Source organism: Megalobrama amblycephala, linkage group LG4, assembly GCF_018812025.1.
Source record: "Megalobrama amblycephala isolate DHTTF-2021 linkage group LG4, ASM1881202v1, whole genome shotgun sequence".
In the NCBI taxonomy this organism is placed as follows: domain Eukaryota; kingdom Metazoa; phylum Chordata; class Actinopteri; order Cypriniformes; family Xenocyprididae; genus Megalobrama; species Megalobrama amblycephala.
Genome location: NC_063047.1, coordinates 54,636,109 through 54,659,212, shown reverse-complemented (window position 1 = coordinate 54,659,212; position 23,104 = coordinate 54,636,109). Strand labels below are relative to the sequence as shown.

Below are 23,104 nucleotides of genomic sequence, written 5' to 3'. Positions count from 1 at the left end.
AAGGTACACGGACCATCTACATACACTGTGATGTTTTCTTTATGTTGAAAAAATAGTTAATAAAGACAAAAACCTTTAATATCAAAATGTTATTTAACGTACATACATCTATGTATGGTGAATTATTTTGTTAATAAAAGCCATTTTGTATCTTTTGTGCCCTCTTTACTACATTAAACTACAATATATATATATAAATATAATGTATAATAATGCAATAGGGGAATATTTTTGGGTTCTAATAATGCCAAATGTCTTATGTTACCAGTAAAAAGTGGCCAATATTATTTAAATATATCTAGTCAGTGACAGTGCAAGCATATTCATCTAAAATAATTCAGTTATTTCATCTTCAGAATCATGATTGTTTTTATTCTGGTGTCACCATTGTCCTGTGCATTGGGTTACCAGCACCAAGTCCAAGCCTATTCATTTCCACACCTATGTAATCCCAAATTTAGTATTTTAATCAGCAGTATATTTTTTGTTAATCTTTTACCATATGTCTTGGAGTATCATGGAGTACCATATGTCTTGGATTAATAATATAATATATTGTGAGTTCAGTATCTTGATATGTATCGATTCGTGACATTGTTACACCCCTAGTGTTCAAATAAACTAATTTTTACCAGAGCCAAAGCAAAAAAGGTCCATGATTGTAGTCTAGCTGATATACTGTAGTAAGTCAGCATTTACCATATTGTAGTTTCCCAAATTACAAAACCTCATTAGTCCCACTTTATATTAAGTGTTTTTAACTACTATGTACTCAAATTTAAATTAATCATTTGAGACAATGCAGTTGTTTTGGCTGTACAGCAGCTCTAGAAGAAAATGGTGTCATTGTCCAGCTTAAGTGAGTTCAGTATTGATTCATTCCGTTGTAAAAATCATTAGATACTAATTTATAATATTAAGGGTGTGTTCACTTGGGAAAGCTTTTGTTCCTTCCCATTGGGGAGGGGATTACTAATCCCCGCTTTTCCTAATGCGATTGGGTGTCCCTAAGTGTCCACCCATTACGTCTGACCTTTCCATCCTGTGGAGCTTGTTGCATTGTCCTACAATACACAGTTAAATAAAACAGAACCTTAGAGAACCTTTAGAACCTTAGAAATGCTTTACTTATTTTCAAAACCTCTCTCAAAGTCCTTGTGGCAGTGTTCCGAACTCAGAGTCCAGACTTGATGTAAATTTGATTGAAGTATCACCCAGATGTCCATTTCTGTGTCAATGGGTGAGATTACTTGGCTGTTATTCCAGGTGCAGTTTCCACTGTGTGTGCACATAAGGAAATGTATAGGACATATCCCTAACAGTTTTCTTGTCCATTTTCGGTGGTTTCAAGCCAATGTGTGTATAGTAATTTTGTATTTTTCTTGGGAGGGCTGAGGTGAACAAAGGCAACTCGTGATGAGATTAGCCTGTGATGTCGTTGATGTCGTCTTTCCTGCCCTCCACCTTTGGCAGTCCTGATTACAATAGTCCTTTAGATGTCATTGAGGGTCCTATCAAATCCTTCTGTCTTCTTAATCACAGTGGGACAAAGGGGCTTTTGTTGTGAAGTGGTGATCTCTGGTGCCATCATGTCTGCTGTTCACTACATTATTTACACACTGAAGCCATGGACTCCAATAGACCCCTGAAGGTGTGCTGTCCTATCTGGCACCAAGTTGTTAGCAGCAAGATCCTTTAAGTCCTGTAAGTTGCGAGGTGGGGCCTCCATGGATCAGATTCGTTTGTTCAGCACATCCCACAGATGCTCGATTGGATTGAGATCTGGGGACCTTGGAGGCTAAGTCAACACCTCAAACTCGTTGTGCTCCTCAAACCATTCCTGAATAATTTTTGCTTTGTGGCAAGGTGCATTATCCTGCTGAAAGAAGCCACGGCCACCATGGAATACAGTTTCAATGAAAGGGTGTACATGGTCTGCAACAATGCTTATGTAGGTGGTACGTGTTAAAGTGACATCCATATTGATGGCAGGACCCAAGTTTTCCCAGCAGAACACTACCCAAAGCATCACACTGCCTCCCCCGGCTTGCCTTCTTCCCTCAGTGCATCCTGGTGCCATGTGTTCCCCAGTTAAGAGACGTGCACGCACCCGGCCATCCACGTGATTTAAAAGAAAACGTGATTCATCTGACCAGGCCACCTTCTTCCATTGCTCTGTGGTCCAGTTCTGATGCTCACGTGCCCACTGTTGACAATTTTGGCAGTGGACAGGGGTCAGCATTAGCACCCTGACTGGTCTGCAGCTATGCAGCCCCATTCGCAACTAACTGTGATGCACTGTGCATTCTGACAACTTCCTATCAGAACTAGCATTAACTTCTTGAGCAATTTGAGCTACAGTAGCTTGTCTGTTGGATCGGACCACACGGGCCAGCCTTCGCTCTCCACGTGCATTAAAAAGACTTGGCCACCCATTACTCTGTTGCCGGTTCACCACTATTCCTTCCTTGGACCACTTTTGATAGATACTGACCACTGCAGACCGGGAACACCTCACAAGAGCTGCAGTTTTGGAGATGCTCTGACCCAGTCACCCAGCCATTACAATGTGGCCCTTCTCAAACACGCTCAAATCCTTATGCTTGTCCATTTTTCAAGCTTCTAACACATCAACTTTGAGGACAAAATGTTCACATGCTGCCTAATATATTCCACCCACTAATTCATAGTTTTCAGTCACGTGACTGTTGCAGAGCCCTGGAGGGCAAAACAGTCATGTAAAGGCAGGAACACACCAAGCCGACGATCGGCCATTGGGCAGTTTTTGTTTGTCGGCCGACTAAGTTTTCTCAGTGTGTTCCACACCATCGGCTGAAGTTGGTCCTTGTCTGCTTTTTTTCGGCCGATTCGACATGTTGAATCGGTGTTGGAGCTCGTCCGTCCGTCAGGCCATCTGATCATTCTGATTGGCTGTTCAGCTACTGCCACGTGCTGGTTCAGAAAGGCATTTCATCTCATGCAGGTGCAGAACGGACATGCTACTTGGCCGTCGGCTGTTGAGCGTCGGTTTGGTGTGTCAGGCCAACTTTGGACACAGACGGTAACGATTGCCTACACCCAACCCTGATCCCTAAACCTAACCGTCACTGTAACCTCAGCGAATGAAATTGGTTGCAGAGCAGGGATTTCCGCTGAACCATTTGGGGTCACACATGTAACTGCAGCACAAGCCTGTCTTAAAAACAAAAATATGTGAACAAGATGCAAGTTTTGGGCACCTGTGATCCATATACAGTACCTGCAGTGATTTCAATCACTAAAAACAGTGGGACAATTTTTTAAAAAGCTAATGTGAAAAACACTAGGGTGGGCTGCACCAATAAGGATTAAATTAAGCAAAGTTTAACACTAATCAAGGATTTGTTGATCTGGGTCTTATTTTAAATCTTGTTGTGTTGCACCACTTAATTTTAAACATAGATTAACTACGCAGAAAGACCGTTAGAATTAAAGGGCTGATCAAGCAGCATAGGCGGAGGGTGAACCGACAGCAGGCTAAAGAATCCTTAGTGCAACCCACCCTTAAAGTGCCTTAATGTACTAAAACAGTGATATTAAAAGATCAAATTCAGTTTAACCCTTTTTGATGATACATACTATATATAGGCGAGCAGATGAGCCCAGAATATGAACGCAACGTGTTTTCTTTATAATGGTTTTCAATGGAAAAAACGCTTAACGAGAAACCTTGTGTTGCATTAATATTGCCTGTAATATTGCCTGTAATTGCCTATAATCAATAAGGTGTATATTGACTTTGGTCTTTTAATATCAGTGTCTTACTACATTAGATCTTATTACAAACCTGGTAAAAATGACTGGCAGGCAATGGAGGAAAGCCTTGTTTTGCCCTCCAGGTGGGCGTTCCTTTAAAGGAACGCTCCACTTTTTTGAAAATAGGCTCATTTTCCAACTCCCCTAGAGTTAAACAGTTGAGTTTTATCGTTTTTGAAAACATTCAGCTGATCTCCGGGTCTGGCGGTACCACTTTTAGTATAGTTTAGCATAGTTCATTGAATCTGATTAGACCGTTAGCATCTCACTCAAAAATAACCAAAGAGTTTCGATATTTTTCCTATTTTTCCTATTTCCTAAATGAGCCTATTTTCAAAAAAAGTGGAGTGTTCCTTTAAGGGTGTGATGTCATTTGAAAACTATGAATAGGTGCCGTGTTATTCACTTCACTGGTCAGTGGTCATAATTTTATGCCTGATAGGTGTATATAACATCTACAAAGCATCCAGTGTGTAAACATAATGATTTACACAAATCCAGCATAAACTCCAGCACTATCTGCATATTTTTAAATGCTCAAGACAGAAAATGCTCGCTCCATGCCAGTGGGCATGCACTCTAAGGCCTGTTTCTTAAACCCTGCTCTCCATGTAATTACATTTTAAATATTTTTTTTCCAAAGATGGTTTCTGTCATTTAGGTGTAAAAGAATTGAATAATAAAAAACCTATGGGGTATTTTGAGCTGAAACTTCACAGACACATTCAGGGGACACCTTAGACTTATATAACATCTTGTGAAAAAGGATTTTGGGGCACCTTTAAGACTGTATACATTTATAAAGACTCTCTGGACTTAATTAGTGTGAATACAATAATAATAGTAATAGCAATGACACATTCTCATTGTTTGTTGCTGATACTCAGTCTAGAGTGCTGAATCTTCTAACAAACATCAACTCCAAAAATAAACACAATCATGCTCAATGAACAGATGTATATTCTCTGGCAACAGATAAAATATTTTGCAAACACATATACAAACATCTGGTATTTAGGGTTCAGCTTTGCTCATTTATTTTCTTTTATAACATTTTTTAACATTCTACAACAGACCATTTCTCAATGAAAAAACACTGGGTTTTAATGCAAGTGCACAACAATTTCCAAACTTTTAATCCCATAGACAAATGACAACTCCAGTCTAATCCATAATGACTATAAATACCTAAATTGCTGCATGAAAGTTGTTATCAGAGTCCCTCTCTACTTCAGGACCAGCTATTTATGTGCTGGCCTCAGTTTGCCCTGAGAGAATATGGGTCATCTGCTGATCTGAGACCTGCTCCTGCTGGCACAAACCCATAGCCTGACTCAAGCAAGCCGCCAAGAGGTGCTTACACTAGAGAACACAGATATGGAAAACACATTAAACCCAGATCAATAAAATGGCACTTAATAATAGTAAGAGAAGAGCTTTGGTTTGACAGAAATAAACATAAAAGTTATACAACTGAACTATTCCAGTTTGGTTATATAAAAGAGAAACAGTATAGGCTCAAGATCAGATATGTTTCAAACTAATATTTATTGTGTGTAATGAATGATAGTAAGTGCACAAAGCACCCATCTGTCTTCAATTTACAGTCACTGGCTCTGCAGTCATAAAAAATGCATCAGCGGGATGCATAGTCAAATTGATCACAATGAAGGAGAATATTTATGCTGCAGAAAATGAGAAGATTGACAATGAAACAGCTGAAAGGGGAGTAAAACGTGCACTTAACAGATGTATTAACCTTGCGGCATTATACAATAAAGAACAGAATGTATTTATTATTATTGACATTCACCTTCCATTGTTGGTCTACACACTTGATTGCACCTGGAATCTCCCACTGCACCCTAGACCCCTGATATAGAGCACCACCAACCCACAAACTCCCATGAGAATCCCACATCATGTTTTGGGGGTGGGGGCGCATCAACTAAACTTTATTGCATTACACAGAGGAATATCAATAAACAAGGAAACCTTTCCTCTCAGATCACATGGGTATTAAATGCATTTATATTTTGTTGCAGCTCGATAATAAAGTGAGGTCACTTTGTGAGGTAAAGTGAGGTAAGAGTGAAGCAGTGCATTTTGGGGTTGTCTCTGGATTTTCTTTCTCAGACTGGAGAACTAATTTTAATCTCATTCCCTCCCTTGGGCTCAAAAGCAGGCTGATGCACATGCAACTGTGTGGCAATAGATACTGGGTCTCCTTTTGAAACAGAGCCACAACAATGAGCAGACAGTCAATGGAGACCAGAAAAGAAATAAAACCCCTGAAATAACCACAGCAACTGGGAGCTGAAGAAGAAAGTAAAGGAAAACGAAAGCAAGCAAATAATAAAGTAATGTTTCTACTAAAAATGTATTTGATAAGAAATTTCTCTATTTTAATTAACAAATGAATAATTATTATAATTATTAAAAAATGGTTTTCACATGTTTTCAAATAATGTAAGTGCAAAAAGGGTTTAAAACACAATCACTAGACAACTAATTGGTAATATTAGTTGTCAACTATTTTTAGTTGACAACTAACACAGCAGTGTTATTGCTTATGGTTTGATATCAGCCCTACAAGCAGAAAAGATGATAAAAAATAATGAAATAAGATGTGGGTCTCAGGGTCTGTGAGTGCAGCTGTGCGGGTGTGTGTGAGTAGAAAAAGTAGTGACCTCACCGTCAGACTCTCATTTCTCCTGAGCACAGAGAAAGAGAAGGCGGGACATGGGCAGTAGTGACAGGACGTGAAGCACGTGTACATATGTCCTGATCCACCTAATACCTGTTGGAAAGAGACATAACGGAGAGAGAAAAGAAACTGAAATGTGAGATGAGTGTTACGCACTATCACAGCTGAATCTCTAGAGAATTTCAGCTTCCAAAAATACATTCTTTGATTTCACAGTGTCAAATCAGTGCAGGCAGACAAACAAATCACTCTTTAAAGTCTCTATGGGAGTGAGTTAAACTCAAACACTCATATATATTACCATAACTTTTCTAATTTTATTTGGGTCTATTTAAAGCTGCAGTCTGCGATTTTTCCTCTTTGTCGCCATCTCTGTTTGAAACCTGCAATTGCAGTCATATGCGGAATGTTTATGTAGGAGCAATTGGTGAGATTAACATCTAAGGTTGTAGACTGTTTTTAGACTCCCTGATGCTGTTTTTCTCAGGTGGTAGGCCCTTATCTTTGCATAGATAAGTTATGCAGATGTATGCTAGGCCCCACTTTCTAGAACTTTTCATGCTATGGAAAATATTTTTTTCCTCTGAGCCACATTTTATTAATCAAGTTTGAGTTGACGGTGCTAGTTTTTTAGCCTTCGTCCTCTAGGGCTTAGTACAGATTTGAGAATCTGTGTGGAGAAATGTTTATCCTCATTGGAAACAGCATGTATGTCAAAGCATTACATTTGCTTTGAGTTCTAGACTTTGCCCTACATTTGTATGTGAGCTTACTTATGCTGCCACAGGTTAGCACCTGTTCTCATAATAGCAGGCTCTTTGATGTTAGCCTCTATTGGAGAGATTGGTGACTTTATATTCCCCAGTTGAGGTTTATTTGTGTCACTGAGTGCATCACCTGTTGGATTGCATACTCGGGGTAGTATAGAACCACTTTTTGAGAAAAGCTGGTTTCGACTAGCTCCCTTTTGTGATCTTGTTAACAGCTACATTGCATATAACTTTGATTGTATGGAAAGCAGTCCTTCTCTCAGTATTATGCGTGAAAGGTTTTCCACTGAATGCATGGCCTGTTGGTTGGTATGGTCTTGGACTGGCTGATGCCATGTGTTTACAGAATAAACAGAATAATATAGGTTTCATAGATAATTGGAAAAGTTTTTGGGGCAGACCTGACCTGTTGAAAAGAGATGGTATTCATCCTTCCCGGGATGGTGCTGCTCTTCTCTCTAGTAATATGGCACATAGTCTTAGAGCTGAAACATGACAAACTACGGCCCAGGTCAGGAAGCAGACAGACTGGCTAAACCGACCGTCTGCTAGCTGCCTCACGTTACAGAAGTCAGATAAATCCCAACACATAGAAACACTTACACCTAGATATTATCACATAGAGACTGTGTCTGTACCCCGAATGAATAAAAACAAAAAACTTCCAAACCCATTCAATGGAAAAAATTTAATTGATGTTCAACAAATAAAAAATCGAGATAATAATGATAAACAAATGATAAAGCTTGGATTGTTAAATATTAGATCACTTTCTTCAAAAGCACTTATTGTAAATGATATTATCACAGACAATAATCTAGATGTGCTGTGTTTGACAGAAAACTGGCTAAAACCAGATGATTACACTACTTTAATGAGTCCAGCCCTCAAGGTTATGATTATCGACACAATCCTCGACAGAAAGGCAAAGGGGGAGGTGTTGCTGTAATTTATAGTAATATTTACAGTATTAGTCAAAAGTCTTTCAAATATAATTCCTTCGAAGTGATGGTGCTTTACGTAACATTATGTAAGCTGACATTTGTGCTGGCTACTGTATACAGGCCACCAGGACACCATACAGACTTTATTAAAGAATTTGCTGATTTTCTATCAGAGTTAGTACTAGCTGCAGATAAAGTCCTTGTTGTTGGTGATTTTAATATCCATGTAGATAATAAAAAAGACTCATTAGGATTGGCATTTACAGACATTCTAAACCCTATTGGTGTTAGACAACACGTGTCGGGACCCACTCATTGTCGTAATCATACTTTAGATCTAATATTGTCACATGGAATCGATATTGATGCCGTTGAAATTCTGCAGCAGAGTGACGACATCTCAGAGCGGCTAAACTGCCTCCCCGCCATAAATATAGTAGAACCATCACTTCTACCACTAAAGATCGCTTTATAAATAATCTTCCTGATCAGTTTCATCGCCTTAGCATACCAGACAGCTTAGAAGACCTCGATGTTGCAACAGAAACTATTGCCTCTGTCTTTTCCAGCACATTAGATCCAGTTGCTCCTTTGCGTTTAAAAAACATTAAGGAAATTAATCCAATGCCATGGTACAGTGAGCAGACTCAGGCCCTAAAAACTGCAGCCAGAAAAATGGAGCATAGCTGGAAGAAAACAAAACTAGAAGTATTTCGCATTTCGTGGAGAGAGAAAATGATTGAGTACAGAAAGGCCTTAAAAACTGCTAGATCTGCCTATTTCTCAAAACTCTTAGAAGAAAATAAACACAACCCTAGGTATTTGTTTGATACAGTGACTAAATTAACAAGAAAGAAAGCTTCAACTTCTGATGTTTCCAAAGAGCACAACAGTAATGACTTTATGAACTTCTTTACTTGCAAGATTGATAATATTAGAGAGAAAATTATAACCATGCAACCGTCTACTACAGTATCGTGTCAGACCTTGCATTGTAGTGTCCCTGAGGAAAAATTCATTTCATTTACTGCTTTAGGAGAGGAAGAATTGTCTAAACTTGTTAAATCATCAAAATCAACAACATGTATGTTAGACCCTATACCAACTAAGCTATTGAAAGAGATGCTTCCAGAAGTCATAGATCCACTTCTTAATATTGTTAATTCATCGTTGTCATTAGGATACGTACCAAAAACTTTTAAGCTGGCTATTATTAAACCTATTATTAAAAAACCACAACTAGATCCTAAAGAATTAGTCAATTATAGGCCAATCTCAAATCTTACTTTTCTGTCAAAAATACTAGAAAAGGCAGTTTCATCGCAACTATGTTCCTTTTTAGAAAGAAATAATATCTGTGAGGATTTCCAGTCAGGATTTAGACCGTACCATAGTACTGAGACTGCTCTCGTCAGAGTTACTAATGATTTGCTCTTATCATCAGATCGTGGTTGTATCTCTCTATTAGTGTTACTGGATCTTAGTGCTGCATTTGACACTATTGATCACAATATTCTCTTAAATAGACTTGATAACTATATTGGCATTAGTGGAATTGCATTGGCATGGTTCAAATCATACTTATCTGACCGTTATCAGTCTGTAGTAGTAAATGATGAGATGTCATATCGATCACAAGTTAAATATGGAGTACCGCAAGGCTCAGTACTAGGACCGTTGCTTTTCACTCTGTACATGTTACCCTTGGGAGATATCATTAGGAAGCATGGCGTTAGTTTTCACTGTTACGCTGATGATACTCAGCTCTATATTTCTTCGCGCCCTGACGAAACTTACCAATTCACAAAATTAACAGAATGTATAGCTGATATAAAAAAACTGGATGACCAGTAATTTCCTACTACTAAATTCAGAAAAAACAGAGATTCTAATTTTTGGACCGAAAACTTCTTCACGTAATAACCTAGAATACTGTATAACACTTGATGGCTGCTCTGTTAAGTCTTCGTCGTCAGCTAGGAACCTGGGTGTGCTCTTTGATACCAATCTTTCATTTGAAGGCCATGTTAGTAGCATCTGTAAAAACGCATTCTTTCATTTTAAAAATATATCTAAACTACGACATATGCTCTCAATGAAGAATGCAGAACAGTTAGTTCATGCGTTCATGACCTCGAGGTTAGATTATTGTAACGCTCTACTGGGTGGTTGTTCCGCTCGCTTGATAAATAAACTACAGCTCGTACAAAATGCAGCAGCTAGAGTTCTTACTAGAACTAGGAAGTATGACCATATTAGCCCAGTTCTGTCGTCACTGCATTGGCTTCCTGTTAAACATTGTATAGATTTTAAAATCTTGTTAATTACTTACAAAGCACTAAATGGTTTAGCCCCCAGTACCTAAGCGAGCTCTTAAAGGCAGGGTAGGTAAAAAATGTATAAAAAACGTTTTTTTTCAAAATTTGTTTAAACTTTATTTATATATCAATACATATTTAAAATGTAAGTACTCTGAAAAAGAAAGTATAAAAATCGAGTGTCTGTAGACCTCTCACGACTGTTTTAAAGACAGCTCATTATTTCCATTCACTCCACCCCCTCCCTTCTGGGCTCCTTCCAAAGCCACGCCCCCAAAACGCATTAACGTGCGACTCCGACCACTGAGCTGGAAGACGCATTATTTACCTGAGACGAGCGGAGAGGAAGGAGCACAGTGCATGTAGTGACATCATGTCAGAATCACATGTAATAAAAATAACTTTATAATTATGAAGATAAACATAATTTAATTCGCTAACGAGTTAGTTATCTATAATGCAAAGCTAAAAACAGGTTGCATGATACACGTTTTTCCATTACCATCATTTACACTGTGATGAAGATGAATTTCGTGTAAGATTCATAACATATACGTTGTTCTACAGATAAACAGAGTAACATACACTCAAATATCAACTCACAACTGCATTGCAGACACAAAATAATAACACACACATACAACAAAGTGTGTACGACACACACAGATACAAGATAAAGACATCAGTAAACATAGGTAGAGAATATAAAAACAAAACAAAGGCGAAAAAAAACGTGCAGGTAAACTTACAGGTGAACATGGTAAAAGAGTTAGACAGAGGGTAAATATAGTTCTAAGAAAAGTTCCTAGATGCGGAGTAACGTTAGGCCTACTATCTGTTAAACATGGATTTAGTTATCTAAAGCAAAAATATGCACAATTCAACACTATAGCTATCATCTTGTGCTAGGCCTATAGATTATTTATCGTCTCTACAACGGCTCGCTAAGTAATGTTATGTTAGCTATATTACGCAGCTACGTGTGCTAATGACACATGCTTCATGAAAAAATAAACAAAAAAATATGTATGATCAAAATACAAAAAGAAAGATTTACCTGTCCAGCAGAAATAAAGCCATCAAGGAGTCACTTTTCAGCCCCTTGAGTTCCCTCAGTTCTCGCCATCGCTGGAGAGCCACGCCGATATTAATTTTATTAATATCGTTTTATTTCTTTGTTTATCCAAAGACTTTTTGTTCATTGCCTTTTCTTGTACTGTTACTGTCTTCCTTTTTTGCCTGGTTTGCCTTCACTAACTGCATAGGCCGGTACTGTGAATTTTGCTTGCCGTTTCTCTGCCATTGTTTTGGTATTCCTAGGATCCATGCCTCTTGAATTCCCCAAATCAAACGTGCGCGCGCAAGTGGCAGGTCATGTGTGGCAAAAGGGTGGTTGCCATGGTTGCGAGAGAGTGACAGCCGCCTAAGCCAATCCTATGTTTCGTCCCGGATGGAAATAATGAGCTGTGTTTAATACAGATTAAACGGTCTAGAGTCACTCGATTTGTATACTCTTTTTATCAGAGTTCTTACATTTTAATTATGCATGTATATATATAGAAAGTTTAAACAAATTTGGAACGAAATTTCTTACCTACCCTGCCTTTAATGCATTATAGTCCTTCACGTTTATTGTGATCTCAGAATTCAGGCCAGCTGATAATACCTAGAATATCAAAATCAACCGCAGGTGGTAGATCCTTCTCCTATTTGGCACCTAAACTGTGGAACAATCTTCCTAGCATTGTTCGGGATGCAGACACACTCTGTCAGTTTAAATCTAGACTAAAAACGCATCTCTTTAACCTGGCATACACATAACACATTATCAATTTATATTTTCAAGGATTATTAGGCTGCATAAATTAGTTCAGCCGGAACCGGGAACACTTCCTATAACACCAGATGTACTCGTTACATCAGAAAAAGAATGGCATCTACGCTAATATTAGTCTTTCTGTTTATCCCGAGGTTTACCGTAGTCAACCGGATTCAGGCCGTATCCAGATGAGACCGAGGACCGGCGCCTTGATACGACCACAACGCAGCCCTGAAGTATCAGCCGAGATCGAGTCGACTAGATCATCCATTGTGAAGGCCTCATCGACACGACAGCCAGTGCCACAGTTTCCTCAAAATTATAGTCACGATTATTATTTACGTTTATTCTATCAAAAAGAGTAATGTAATTATGGCTATTTTGCAAGTTCTTTACAACCTACAATTCACCCAAAAGGCCTGTAGGTGGCACAACGACTTAATTTAACCAACTATGATAACTTCGTTAGATGGTAAATCAATACAAAACATGGTTTTGGTGAGCGCTTTGTAATATGTATTCACATTAGATTTTAAAGCAACAAAATTCGTTTGCAATAAGACAAACCAGATTCAAATTGCCCTGCAAATTTGTAAAGCAAAGAACAATCATTTCTAGCTGATCAACATTATGAAAACTGGTAAAACCTTTAGGAACTTCAAAAGATAAAACAGCGAAACTCCTAATATTACTTCCAATATTTCCAAATTATGTTCATTTTCATAGAGTGGGCCAATATCGTGACGATTATTTAAAATCAATCGGGAGAAGCAGATATCGTTATCGTGATTAAAATACGATTAATCGTGCAGCCCTAATTTAATTTAATTTGACTTGACATTTGATATTCAACAGTATTCTTGACATTTATTCAACAGTGCTTTTGATCTGCCTGCATTGACACTATTCTTTAAAAGGAAAATTATATACCAATTATCAATGTAAAGCTGCTTTGACACAATCTGCATTGTAAAAAGCGCTATATAAATAAGGGTGACTTGACTTGACTTGACTTGACTTTACTAGGGTAGGCCCTAATTAGGCCTCCTTTTAGTTTACATGTTGGCACAGTTTGTGTTTATATGGACAAACGGGCTGAACGCCACTTGTTGCTGAACTTGGAGGCCCATAAGGCCTCCTTTTTAGCTGACATGCTGGCAGGATGCTTGTGAATCCAATACTACCATCGGCCACGCCCCACCTCTGTTGAGTAGGCTTCAAGCAGGCCTCTCGTGGAGTATATGGCATAATAGGCATTTCCTTTTAGAAACTAAATCTTTGAATGCATGGCCTGATAGTTGGTATGGTTATGGTTGCCACTTGCTGATGCCACGTGACAAACGGGCTGAACGGCACTTGTTGCTGAACTTGGAGGCCCATAAGGCCTCCTTTTTAGCTGACATGCTGGCAGGATGCTTGTGAATCCAATACTACCATCGGCCACGCCCCACCTCTGTTGAGTAGGCTTCAAGCAGGCCTCTCGTGGAGTATATGGCGTAATAGGCATTTCCTTTTAGAAACTAAATCTTTGAATGCATGGCCTGATAGTTGGTATGGTTATGGTTGCCACTTGCTGATGCCACGTGTTTACTAAGGTAGGCCCTATGGGCCTCCCGTGTAGCATGTTGGAGTTCAGTTATGTACTACTATCGCTTTGAGAGTAAAAAGGTGCTTTTTCCGAGTACTCTTCTGAGTGGCTGACCTCTCAGGGGTGAGTTTTTGTGGTGAAACCTTACTGAGGTTTGGTTTTAACTACATCAGTCTCCTTGAGTCTGGGTTTCTACTCTAGTTGAGCTAAGTAGCTACCTAGTATCTAGGCTGGTTCAATTTTTGCTCCTAGAAACTTAATGGCCACTAGACTAACGCCGTATGGCTTAACAGTTTTTAGGCCCTCTAGGCTGCCTTTTTTGAACGTTGAATGTTGTGGTGTAATCCTCTTACTAGAAAGTTATCAGTATCCTACTGAATACACTTCTGGCTGGCCAGGGCCCTAGGTGATAATTTAACCTCCTTATGGTTCGGTTATTTATCCTTCCTGGTGCTTTAAACACTGCCACGAGCTGATGCCACGTGTCTGCTGAGGTCATAAGCCCATCAAAGGCCTTCCTTAGTGCATGTTGGCTCCTCATGGAGTGGCTACGTTGTACTCCTCTTGCTTTAAAGAGTAAAAAGTTTCTTTTACCAAGTACACTGATCGTTGGATTGTGTTAGGTAGGTTGTCATGTGGGAACTTTACAGTTGAACTACTGTTACTAAGTCATATGTCCTGCTCCCAGCAAGACAGGTTGTTCAAGGTGGCCCTCACAGGCCACCATTGAATATCCTGCTAATATGGCGAAATGCTTTTCGTATGCGAGTCATGCTCCATATAAAGCTATTATCATGATGTAGTCCCCTTTCTGGCCTCCATGATTATGTACCCACAGTATTTACAGTATCTCCAGGTCTACCTGTTAGGATGAGCTTTGTACTTCCCTGCTAGGGTTGTCTGTGTAATAGTGCTTAGCTCCCTAAGCTGATCATCTCCCCTGTATCAGGGTTCCATAGTGCACAGCCTCCTCAGTGCAAATAATCAGGTGCTGAGTAGATCCTAGGATGAGCGGATTATACTCCCCTCAATACGAGGGTTTATAGCACTCAGCTGAGTTTTGCTCTCCAGGATGCCCGTCTCTACGTGTGGGTTTGAGTTGCTTACTACCCCTCTTGCAGTCGCTCTTACTTGCTCTCTTCTCTGAAGAATGCGTTATTGAGATTCTGTATTCAGACAGGGTTGGCCAAGACTAAGTTTGTCCTACATCAGACCAGGTCGGCCTCCCTGGTGGCATTGGGGGTGACTTCGTTCCCCTCTAGTGACTGGCCGGGGCTCCTTTCGGTTCCCTGGCCACAGGGGACCACTTTTCCTTGAAAAGTTGGCCCCAGATGCTTTTAGCGGCCTTAGTAGGCTTTCTACGGAAGGCCTCTTTGAGGCTCAGCTTGGGTTGTTGGCCGTAGGGAATGCTGTCACTGACAGCCTTTGTGTGACCCGAGGATGAGTTGCTATCTGGCATTTCATTGGAAACTGCTTGACGTTTGTCTAGCCATCTTTTGGCATGCACTGTCCTTAAGCATGGCGGTGTGGGTATATCGTTCCCCAAAGTGTGATTGAATGCAGAGTTGAAGTTCCCTTCGAAAGGTCACGCTATGATGATGTCATAGGCTGTTGCCGGCCAATATGACTGGAGTTTTTTGATACTTAGCTTTCAGACATCAGCTCACGTGTGACGTTCCTCCAAAGTGTGATTGAACGCAGAGTCTCGTTCCCTGTTCTCAGGGAACTATGGTTACATATGTAACCTGAGACGTTTTTCTTAAGGTGTGCCTTTAGCCCCGTTGTACCCTATATATTTAAAAAAAAACTGTGGAATGTCTTCTTTTATTTGTATACACACAATAAAAACAAAATGTTGTGGTTTTTGCAAACTAAATAATATCATGATGCATGAGCTGCAGTCTTCTTCTGAATGAAGTCCATTCTGATAGTCCTCAGAAAATGAACTGTAACTTAGTAAATACTTATCACACAAACATGAGACATATGTCTAAAGAAACATTGAAATGTCAGGTTTTAAATCATGTAAGTCAAATCGAAAACTAACATTCTCTGTTTATGTAATCTGTTTCAAAAGAGATACATGTCAATCATTCACGAGTCAGCTCATTATCCACTAATGCGGCCACGCCCACGGATAGTACAGAGCTTTCAAACGCAAATTCTAAGGTGATCAATGCAACAGAGAGTGAACGCCCACATCAGCTCGGAAAAATGCATCAAGCTTAGTCAGATTCATGTACATCGTTTTGAGATGCGGTGAGGAATAATTCTGGAAGATTTTTCATTTTTTCTACACATACAGTACTGTGCAAAAGTCTTAGGCACATCAGTATTTTCACCTCCCAAAAAAGGTTTTAAGCCAGTTATTTATATCTTTTGCTGTAGTGTGTCAATAGGAAATATCCGTTCACATTTCCACACATTCATTTTGCTATTAATTGTAATAATCCAGTGAGATTTTTGAATACACAAGGAGTCTGACAACAGCCGGTGCTCCACACAGTGATCTGATCTCACCATCATCGAATCCGTCTGTGATTACATGAAGAAACAGATGAAACTGAGACAAACTAAATCCAGGAGAACTGTGGCCGTGTCTCTAAGATGCTTGAAGAAACCTGCCTGCAACGATACAGTACTGTGAAGAGTTTTAGGCACTTGTGTAAAAATGCTGTAAAGTGAGGATGTTTTTAAATAATACTGTTATAAATAGATTTTATTTATCAATTAACTTTTATTAACTAAATCAAAATAATATTTTGTGTGACCACCCTTTGCATTTAAAACAGCTCTTGTCCAGGTACACTTGGGCATAAGTTTTCAGGTAGCTTTGGAGGCAGGTTTCTTAAAATCTCTTAGAGACACAGCCACAGTTCTTCTGGATTTGGTTTGTCTCAGTTTCATATGTTTCTTCATGTAATCACAGACAGATTTGATGATGGTGATCTCTGATCTCCATGTGGAGCACCGGCTGTTATCAGTCTTATTTTGTATTCAAAAATCTCACTGGATTATTACAATTAATGGCAAAATGAAATGTTTTGAACAGATTGTGAAGTGTTTACTGTGAAACAGTCTAGTGCCATATCAATGAAGCTTTTTATGACAATGAATAATGAAAATTCAGCTTTGCATCACAGAAATACATTATATTTTAAAGTATATTAAAATATAAAACCATTATTTTAAATGGTAATAATATTTCTGTAATGATTCATCACTCCATTTGCATGCTTTTAATAATAAAGGGTAGTCGTATGGGCAAGGTCAAACAGGAGCAAACAGGAATGACAGGGACAGGCAGAATCATGGTCAAGGTAACAGGCAGACAGGTCAAGACAGGCAGATATCACTCACAGATCGTTGTACCAGGCAAGGGTTAAAGGCAGGCAGAAATGTATCAGTAACAGGTAGCAACAGGGTCAGCAACAGATAATCAGACAGGGATATAAACACTCAGAAATGTTCACCAAGGCAAAACAAGACTTCGCAATATGAGGGTGCATGAGAGAGTCTTTTATAGTCCAGGTGACTAAATGTAGTGTGTGTGTGTGTTAGTATTTGGGAGAAGGCTCCCTCCGATGGCCAGAGGAGGGAACCACTGAGTTTGTCTCTGTGACAATTTCATAGTATTGCTGTTTTCTTCTGTATTTTTGATCAAATAAATGCAGGCTTGATGAGCATGAGACTTCTTTCAAAAAACAAATACAGATATTTGCCCACACTGGACAGCATGCATATGTTACTGAGATCACTGACTGGAAGCAGGAAAGTGTTCGTTCTTTCTTTCTTTCTTTCTTTCTTTCTTTCTTTCTTTCTTTCTTTCTTTCTTTCTTTTTCTCCAGTGCAGAAACACTAAATGCCAGGTATGTGATGTTCACTTATATGTGATATATAACAGGATTTATTTCCAGGTATAACTGTGTAGTCAAAATGTGTCTTTGACTCTCATTTATATAGTTAAATCATATTCTAAATAAACTACAAACAAAAAAATTATAAATTTCTTTTGTCATTGCATTCTTTCTTAGTTCACTCAGTCACATTCCTGACTGAATGGCTCATTATGTTTGGAAGTAAAATAATATGTTATTATTAATATGCATGTGTTTTTGAAAAAAAAAAAAAAAAAAGAATCTTGAATTGCACTATTTAAAAAAATATGCATTGTATTAATGCATTGTATTTTTAGGGCTGCAGGAAAAGCAGTAGAGTACCAAGCATAACCTCCATCTGCTGTTAATTGACCTCACCAGCCGGTGGTGCAAGCGCGTGTTGACGAAGAGCAAAGCAACAGTTAGAGCAAGTCATTCATTTCATTCATTAAAACGGATTTACATTAACGGAGCAAGAGGTAAGTGCATGTGTGATAATTATCAGGGACAGTATATATGCTGATAAAGACACAAAAGTTGTGTTTACATTTAACCCTCTGGAGTCGGGAAACGCGCTGGCACATTTTGCTGGATTTTTTTCACATAGCAGCAAAATCAACTTAAAATACTCTGTCATTTTTTGTCATAGAGACAGAAGTAATATAAATTCACAAAATTAACGGAATGCATAGCTGATATAAAATTTTGGATGACCAGTAATTTCCTACTACTAAATTCAGAAAAAACAGAGATTCTAATTATTGGACCAAAAACCTCTGCACATAATAACCTAGAATACTGTCTAACACTTGATGGCTGCTCTGTTAAGTCTTCGTCATCAGTTAGGAAACTGGGTGTGATCTTTGATACCAATCTTTCATTTAAAATCTATGTTTCTAGCATCTGTAAAACCGCATTCTTCCATCTTGAAAATAAAACTAAACTATGACATATGCACTCATTGTACATACTAATCACAAAAAAAATGAGACATATGTCTAAAGAAACGTTGAAATATCAGGTTTTAAATCATGTAAATTAAACTGAAAACAAATATTCTCTGTTTATGTAATCTGTACGAAAAGAGAAGGTTGTCAGACATTTGCAAGTCAGCTCATTATCCGCTAATGCGGCCACACCCACGGAGCGGGCACTCTATTCAGATGCAGATTCTGAGGTGATACATACAACAGAGTGAATGCCCGCATCAGCTCGAAAAAACGCATCAAGCTTGGTCAGTTTCACGTAGGCTACTTTTCATCGTTTTGAGATGCGGTGAAGAATAATTCTAAAAGGATTTACCTCAGTGGAAGAGCTGGTTTCACTTTCATTTCAAGGATCTACTAGATCAATGATTGTGAATGGTAAGTTTTTTTTATCCTTTAGTTCTTTATTCTAATTGCGATATAGTGTATGTGAATATTGAACTGCAAAACAATATGAATCCTGCAAGTTTTGTGTGTCTCAGTGTGAATTAATGGGGCAGATCGACTTACATTTGTAAATTGCCATGGCTATTCCCAAACTATACTGCTATACTGAGATGAGTGAAATCGACTGAAATATGTAATAAATACTGAAATAAAATGCGTTAGCAATTTATTAAACTGCACATTAACATTTAGGCTCTACACTGCGTTCCAAATTATTATGCAAGAGACAAATCAGTAAGATTTCGGTACAATAAACATTCAGATTTTAGTTTTTCTAAGAACATGTTTGTTCGTTTATTTATCCATGTCTTTTTAGATAACTGGTATCAATCTCAGACAAAATAATTTGCCAGATCTATGGAAACCCTACTTAGAGGTTGTTCCACATTATTAAGCAAGTCACAGTTCTCATGCCGTATGGAGAGGAAGAAAGATCTTTCTGAAGATGAAAAGCATGAAATGGTGCAATGTTGTGTAAAAGGCATGAAAACAACTAATATTGTGTGAAACTGAATGGAGATTATCGAATTATCATAAGATTTGTGAGTGATTTAGAGCACAGCAGAACTCGGTCAGATAAAGGCTTATTAATGAAAGTTCCTATCAAAAAAATGTATTGTATGAAAAGGGCAGCTATAAAAAAGCAAGTGTTGAGCAGCAAACAGGTATTTGAAGCTGCTGGTGTCTCTGGAGTCTCAAGAAGCTCTCCATGCAGGCTGGAAGTTGTGCGTAAAGATGCATTTTAGACACCACTCACCAAACCCTAACAAAGAGAAACATTTACAGTGGGTGTAGAAATACATTTTCAAACAGTTTTATTGCTGTGGTGTTTTTTTGCAGCATGGGATAGTGCATAGTGCATTGTACTATGCACTATCCTCCTTTTTATACCATAGCTGAAAATGGCCAGTTATGATTTTAATTTTAATACCCTCCATCTCACTTCCCAGTATTCCAGCCCAAATCATCACCCACCAGCTCAGTCTTGTTGGAACGTGGTGGCCATTCACCAACCATCCAGAAATCCATCCATTTAGACCATCCATTGTAGTACGGCATTAGTCAGTGAATAAAACTATTTAAAAATGAGTCTTCATGTATTTCTAAACCCACTGTAAATGTTTCTCTTTGTGAGGTTTGGTTTGGAGTGGCTGAAATGCATCTTTACGCACAACTGCCAGCCAGCATGGAGAGCTTCTTGAGACTCCAGAGGCACCAGCAGCTTCAAATACCTGTTTGCTGCTCAACACTGGCTTTTTTATAGCTGCCCTTTTAATACAATTAAATTTTTTGACAGGAACTTTCCTCAATAAGCCTTTATCTGACCGAGTTCTGCTGTGCTCTAAATCACTCACAAATCTTATGATAATTTGATAAACTCAGTTTCAGTTTCACACAATATTAGTTGTTTTCATGCCTTATGCACAACATTGCACCATTTCATGCTTTTCATCTTCAAAAAGATCTTTCTTCCTCCCCATATTTCATGAGAACTGTGACTTGCTTAATAATGTGGAACAACCTCTAAGTAGGGTTTCCATAGATCTGGCAAATTATTTTGTCTGAGATTGATACCAGTTATCTAAAAAGACATGGATAAATAAACGAACAAACATTTTCTTAGAAAAACTAAAATCTGAATGTTTATTGTACAGAAATCTTACTGATTTGTCTCTTGCATAATAATTTGGAACGCAGTGTATAATATAACAAATATAATATATAAAATGCCATAGAGGTAATATGAATGTTTTGACGGTTTGCATCACAGAAATAGATTATATTTTAAAGTATATTAAAATAGAAAACCATTGTTTTAAATTGTAATAATATTTTACAGTATTGCTGTTTTTTTCTGTATTTTTGATTAAATAAATGCAGGCTTGATGAGCATGAGACTTCTTTCAAAAACATTATAAATAGTAATGCATCCAATCTTTTAACCGGTACTGTAATTTAAAATATAGGCCTATACAAAATTTTCTTCACATGATTTGCAATAATACGTGCATGCATAAGATCACAAAAATCATGTTCCCTTTCGATACATTCACTCATACTGCGTATGGGAAAAGCTCCTTTTTCCTCCTCACTGAAGCCTTTTTTAATAGCGCAGTGTAACTTACGGAAGCCCTGAACCGCATGGTGAAAAAAAAAAAAAAACTTGGTAGGGAGGAAAAAAAAAAAAATCGAAAAGTTATCTCGTTATTTCAACATAATAAGTCGTTATAACGACATAATATCTCGTTATTTCAACATAATAAGTCGTTATAACGACATAATATCTCGTTATTTCAAGATATTAAGTCGTTATAACGACATAATATCTCGTTATTTCAACATAATAAGTCGTTATAACGACATAATATCTCGTTATTTCAACATAATAAGTCGTTATTTCAACATAATAATTCTTCATTATCTATCAAGTATGATAAAGGACGTACACTTATCAACGTCCCTAGTGGCGCAACGCTAAAGTATTGAACCGCCAGTCTAGCTTTTACTGCGATCGCCGCGGTTTCGAATCCGCCTTTTGCCGAGTTCGTTCTTCTCTAGTTTCACATCACATATCAAAAAAGGCATTTATTTTCAATAAAAATTAAAACTATGTTATAAAAGTGCAAGTAACCTGTATAACGAGTGTTTAATAACATTAAAAGTATTTATTGGGCAGGGTTAGCAGCATGTTCGATATTACCCACTAGAGGGCAGAATAAGACAGGGAATCAATTAAAGAATGCAATAGTTATGTTGAACTACTGTTACAAGTTGGTGCTCCAAAATCCCAGAGGTTTATCATGAGAATTTGCGTTCATCCCAGGCTAACCTTTATTGAGGTTAAATTTATTAGACCATAGTAAATAAAACAATTTACAGTGCAAATGTCAGGGGTGTCAAACTTACAGCCCGGTGTCCAATCTGATTTGAACTATAATAAAACATAGAGATGCACTAGTCCAGGGGCCAAAAAACGTTTTTTACGTTTTTTTTTAATTATTATTCTGGGCTTGCAAACAAACTGCTTTGTAATATTTTCTAAAGATATAAAAATCAAAATAGGTGCTAATATATTGAAATAATAGGACACGGAGTGTCTATTTACAGTAAGTGCAAATAGCGTCCCTTGTTGACAAACACTCTTTACAGTATAGCTCCAATGTCTGGTTGGGCCACTGAAGTTTAAAAAGGGACAGTTGTAATTCGATGTATTCAGTGGCGTAACAATAGCATGTAGGGTTTCAGATTTTGGCTTTTACAGCGATCGCTGCAGGGTCGAATCAGCATTTTGCAGAGCTCACCCAATAAAAGAGCTCACTCCTATTTTCTCATCATATACATTTTCAATAAAATGAAAATAATGTTCAAAAAGTGGAAATAAAATGTGAACAAGTGTTTAATAATATTAAAAGTGTTCATTGAGTAGGGTTGGTGGAAAGTGGAGGGATTTTATTCTCCCAATAATGCAGCATCCATTTAATAATTTTAATAAATATAATCACTCTATATGATATTATTGCATCCTGTACAAAAATACTGAGGTACAAATAGTATCTGCCAATACCAGCCTACAGCATCTAAATACTATTTACACTTCTTGCAAAGAACTGATAGGCTACTTTTACATGGTGTCAATAGAATATATCGCTATTTTCACCTAGTATAAATAGCATATCGTGAAAATGCTGCTATTGTCATTTAGTATAAATAGGATGTCTAATAAATTTATGGTCTAATAAATTTAACCTCAATAAAGGTTAGCCTGGGATGAACGCAAATTCCCATGATAAACCTCTGGGATTTTGGAGCACCAAATTGTAACAGTAGTTCAACATAACTATTGCGCTGTTT

At 38.0% G+C, this 23,104-nt stretch overlaps 1 protein-coding gene across 3 annotated transcripts in view; it reads right to left on the bottom strand.

Moving 5' to 3' along the window:
* zswim7 (zinc finger, SWIM-type containing 7) overlaps positions 1-23,104 on the bottom strand; it is a 183,532-nt gene that overhangs the window by 23,567 nt on the left and 136,861 nt on the right. For 2 of the 3 annotated variants that reach the window (XM_048190057.1, XM_048190053.1), the window contains exons 5-6: positions 6,491-6,595; positions 4,809-5,157 (exon numbers count right to left, since the gene is read on the bottom strand). In XM_048190057.1, coding sequence (XP_048046014.1) covers positions 5,041-5,157; positions 6,491-6,595 — 222 coding nt within the window. In that variant the 3' untranslated portion in view covers positions 4,809-5,040. Of the gene's footprint in view, positions 1-4,808; positions 5,158-6,490; positions 6,596-23,104 lie in introns of those variants that run through there. The other variant, XM_048190055.1, reaches the window with a different exon arrangement.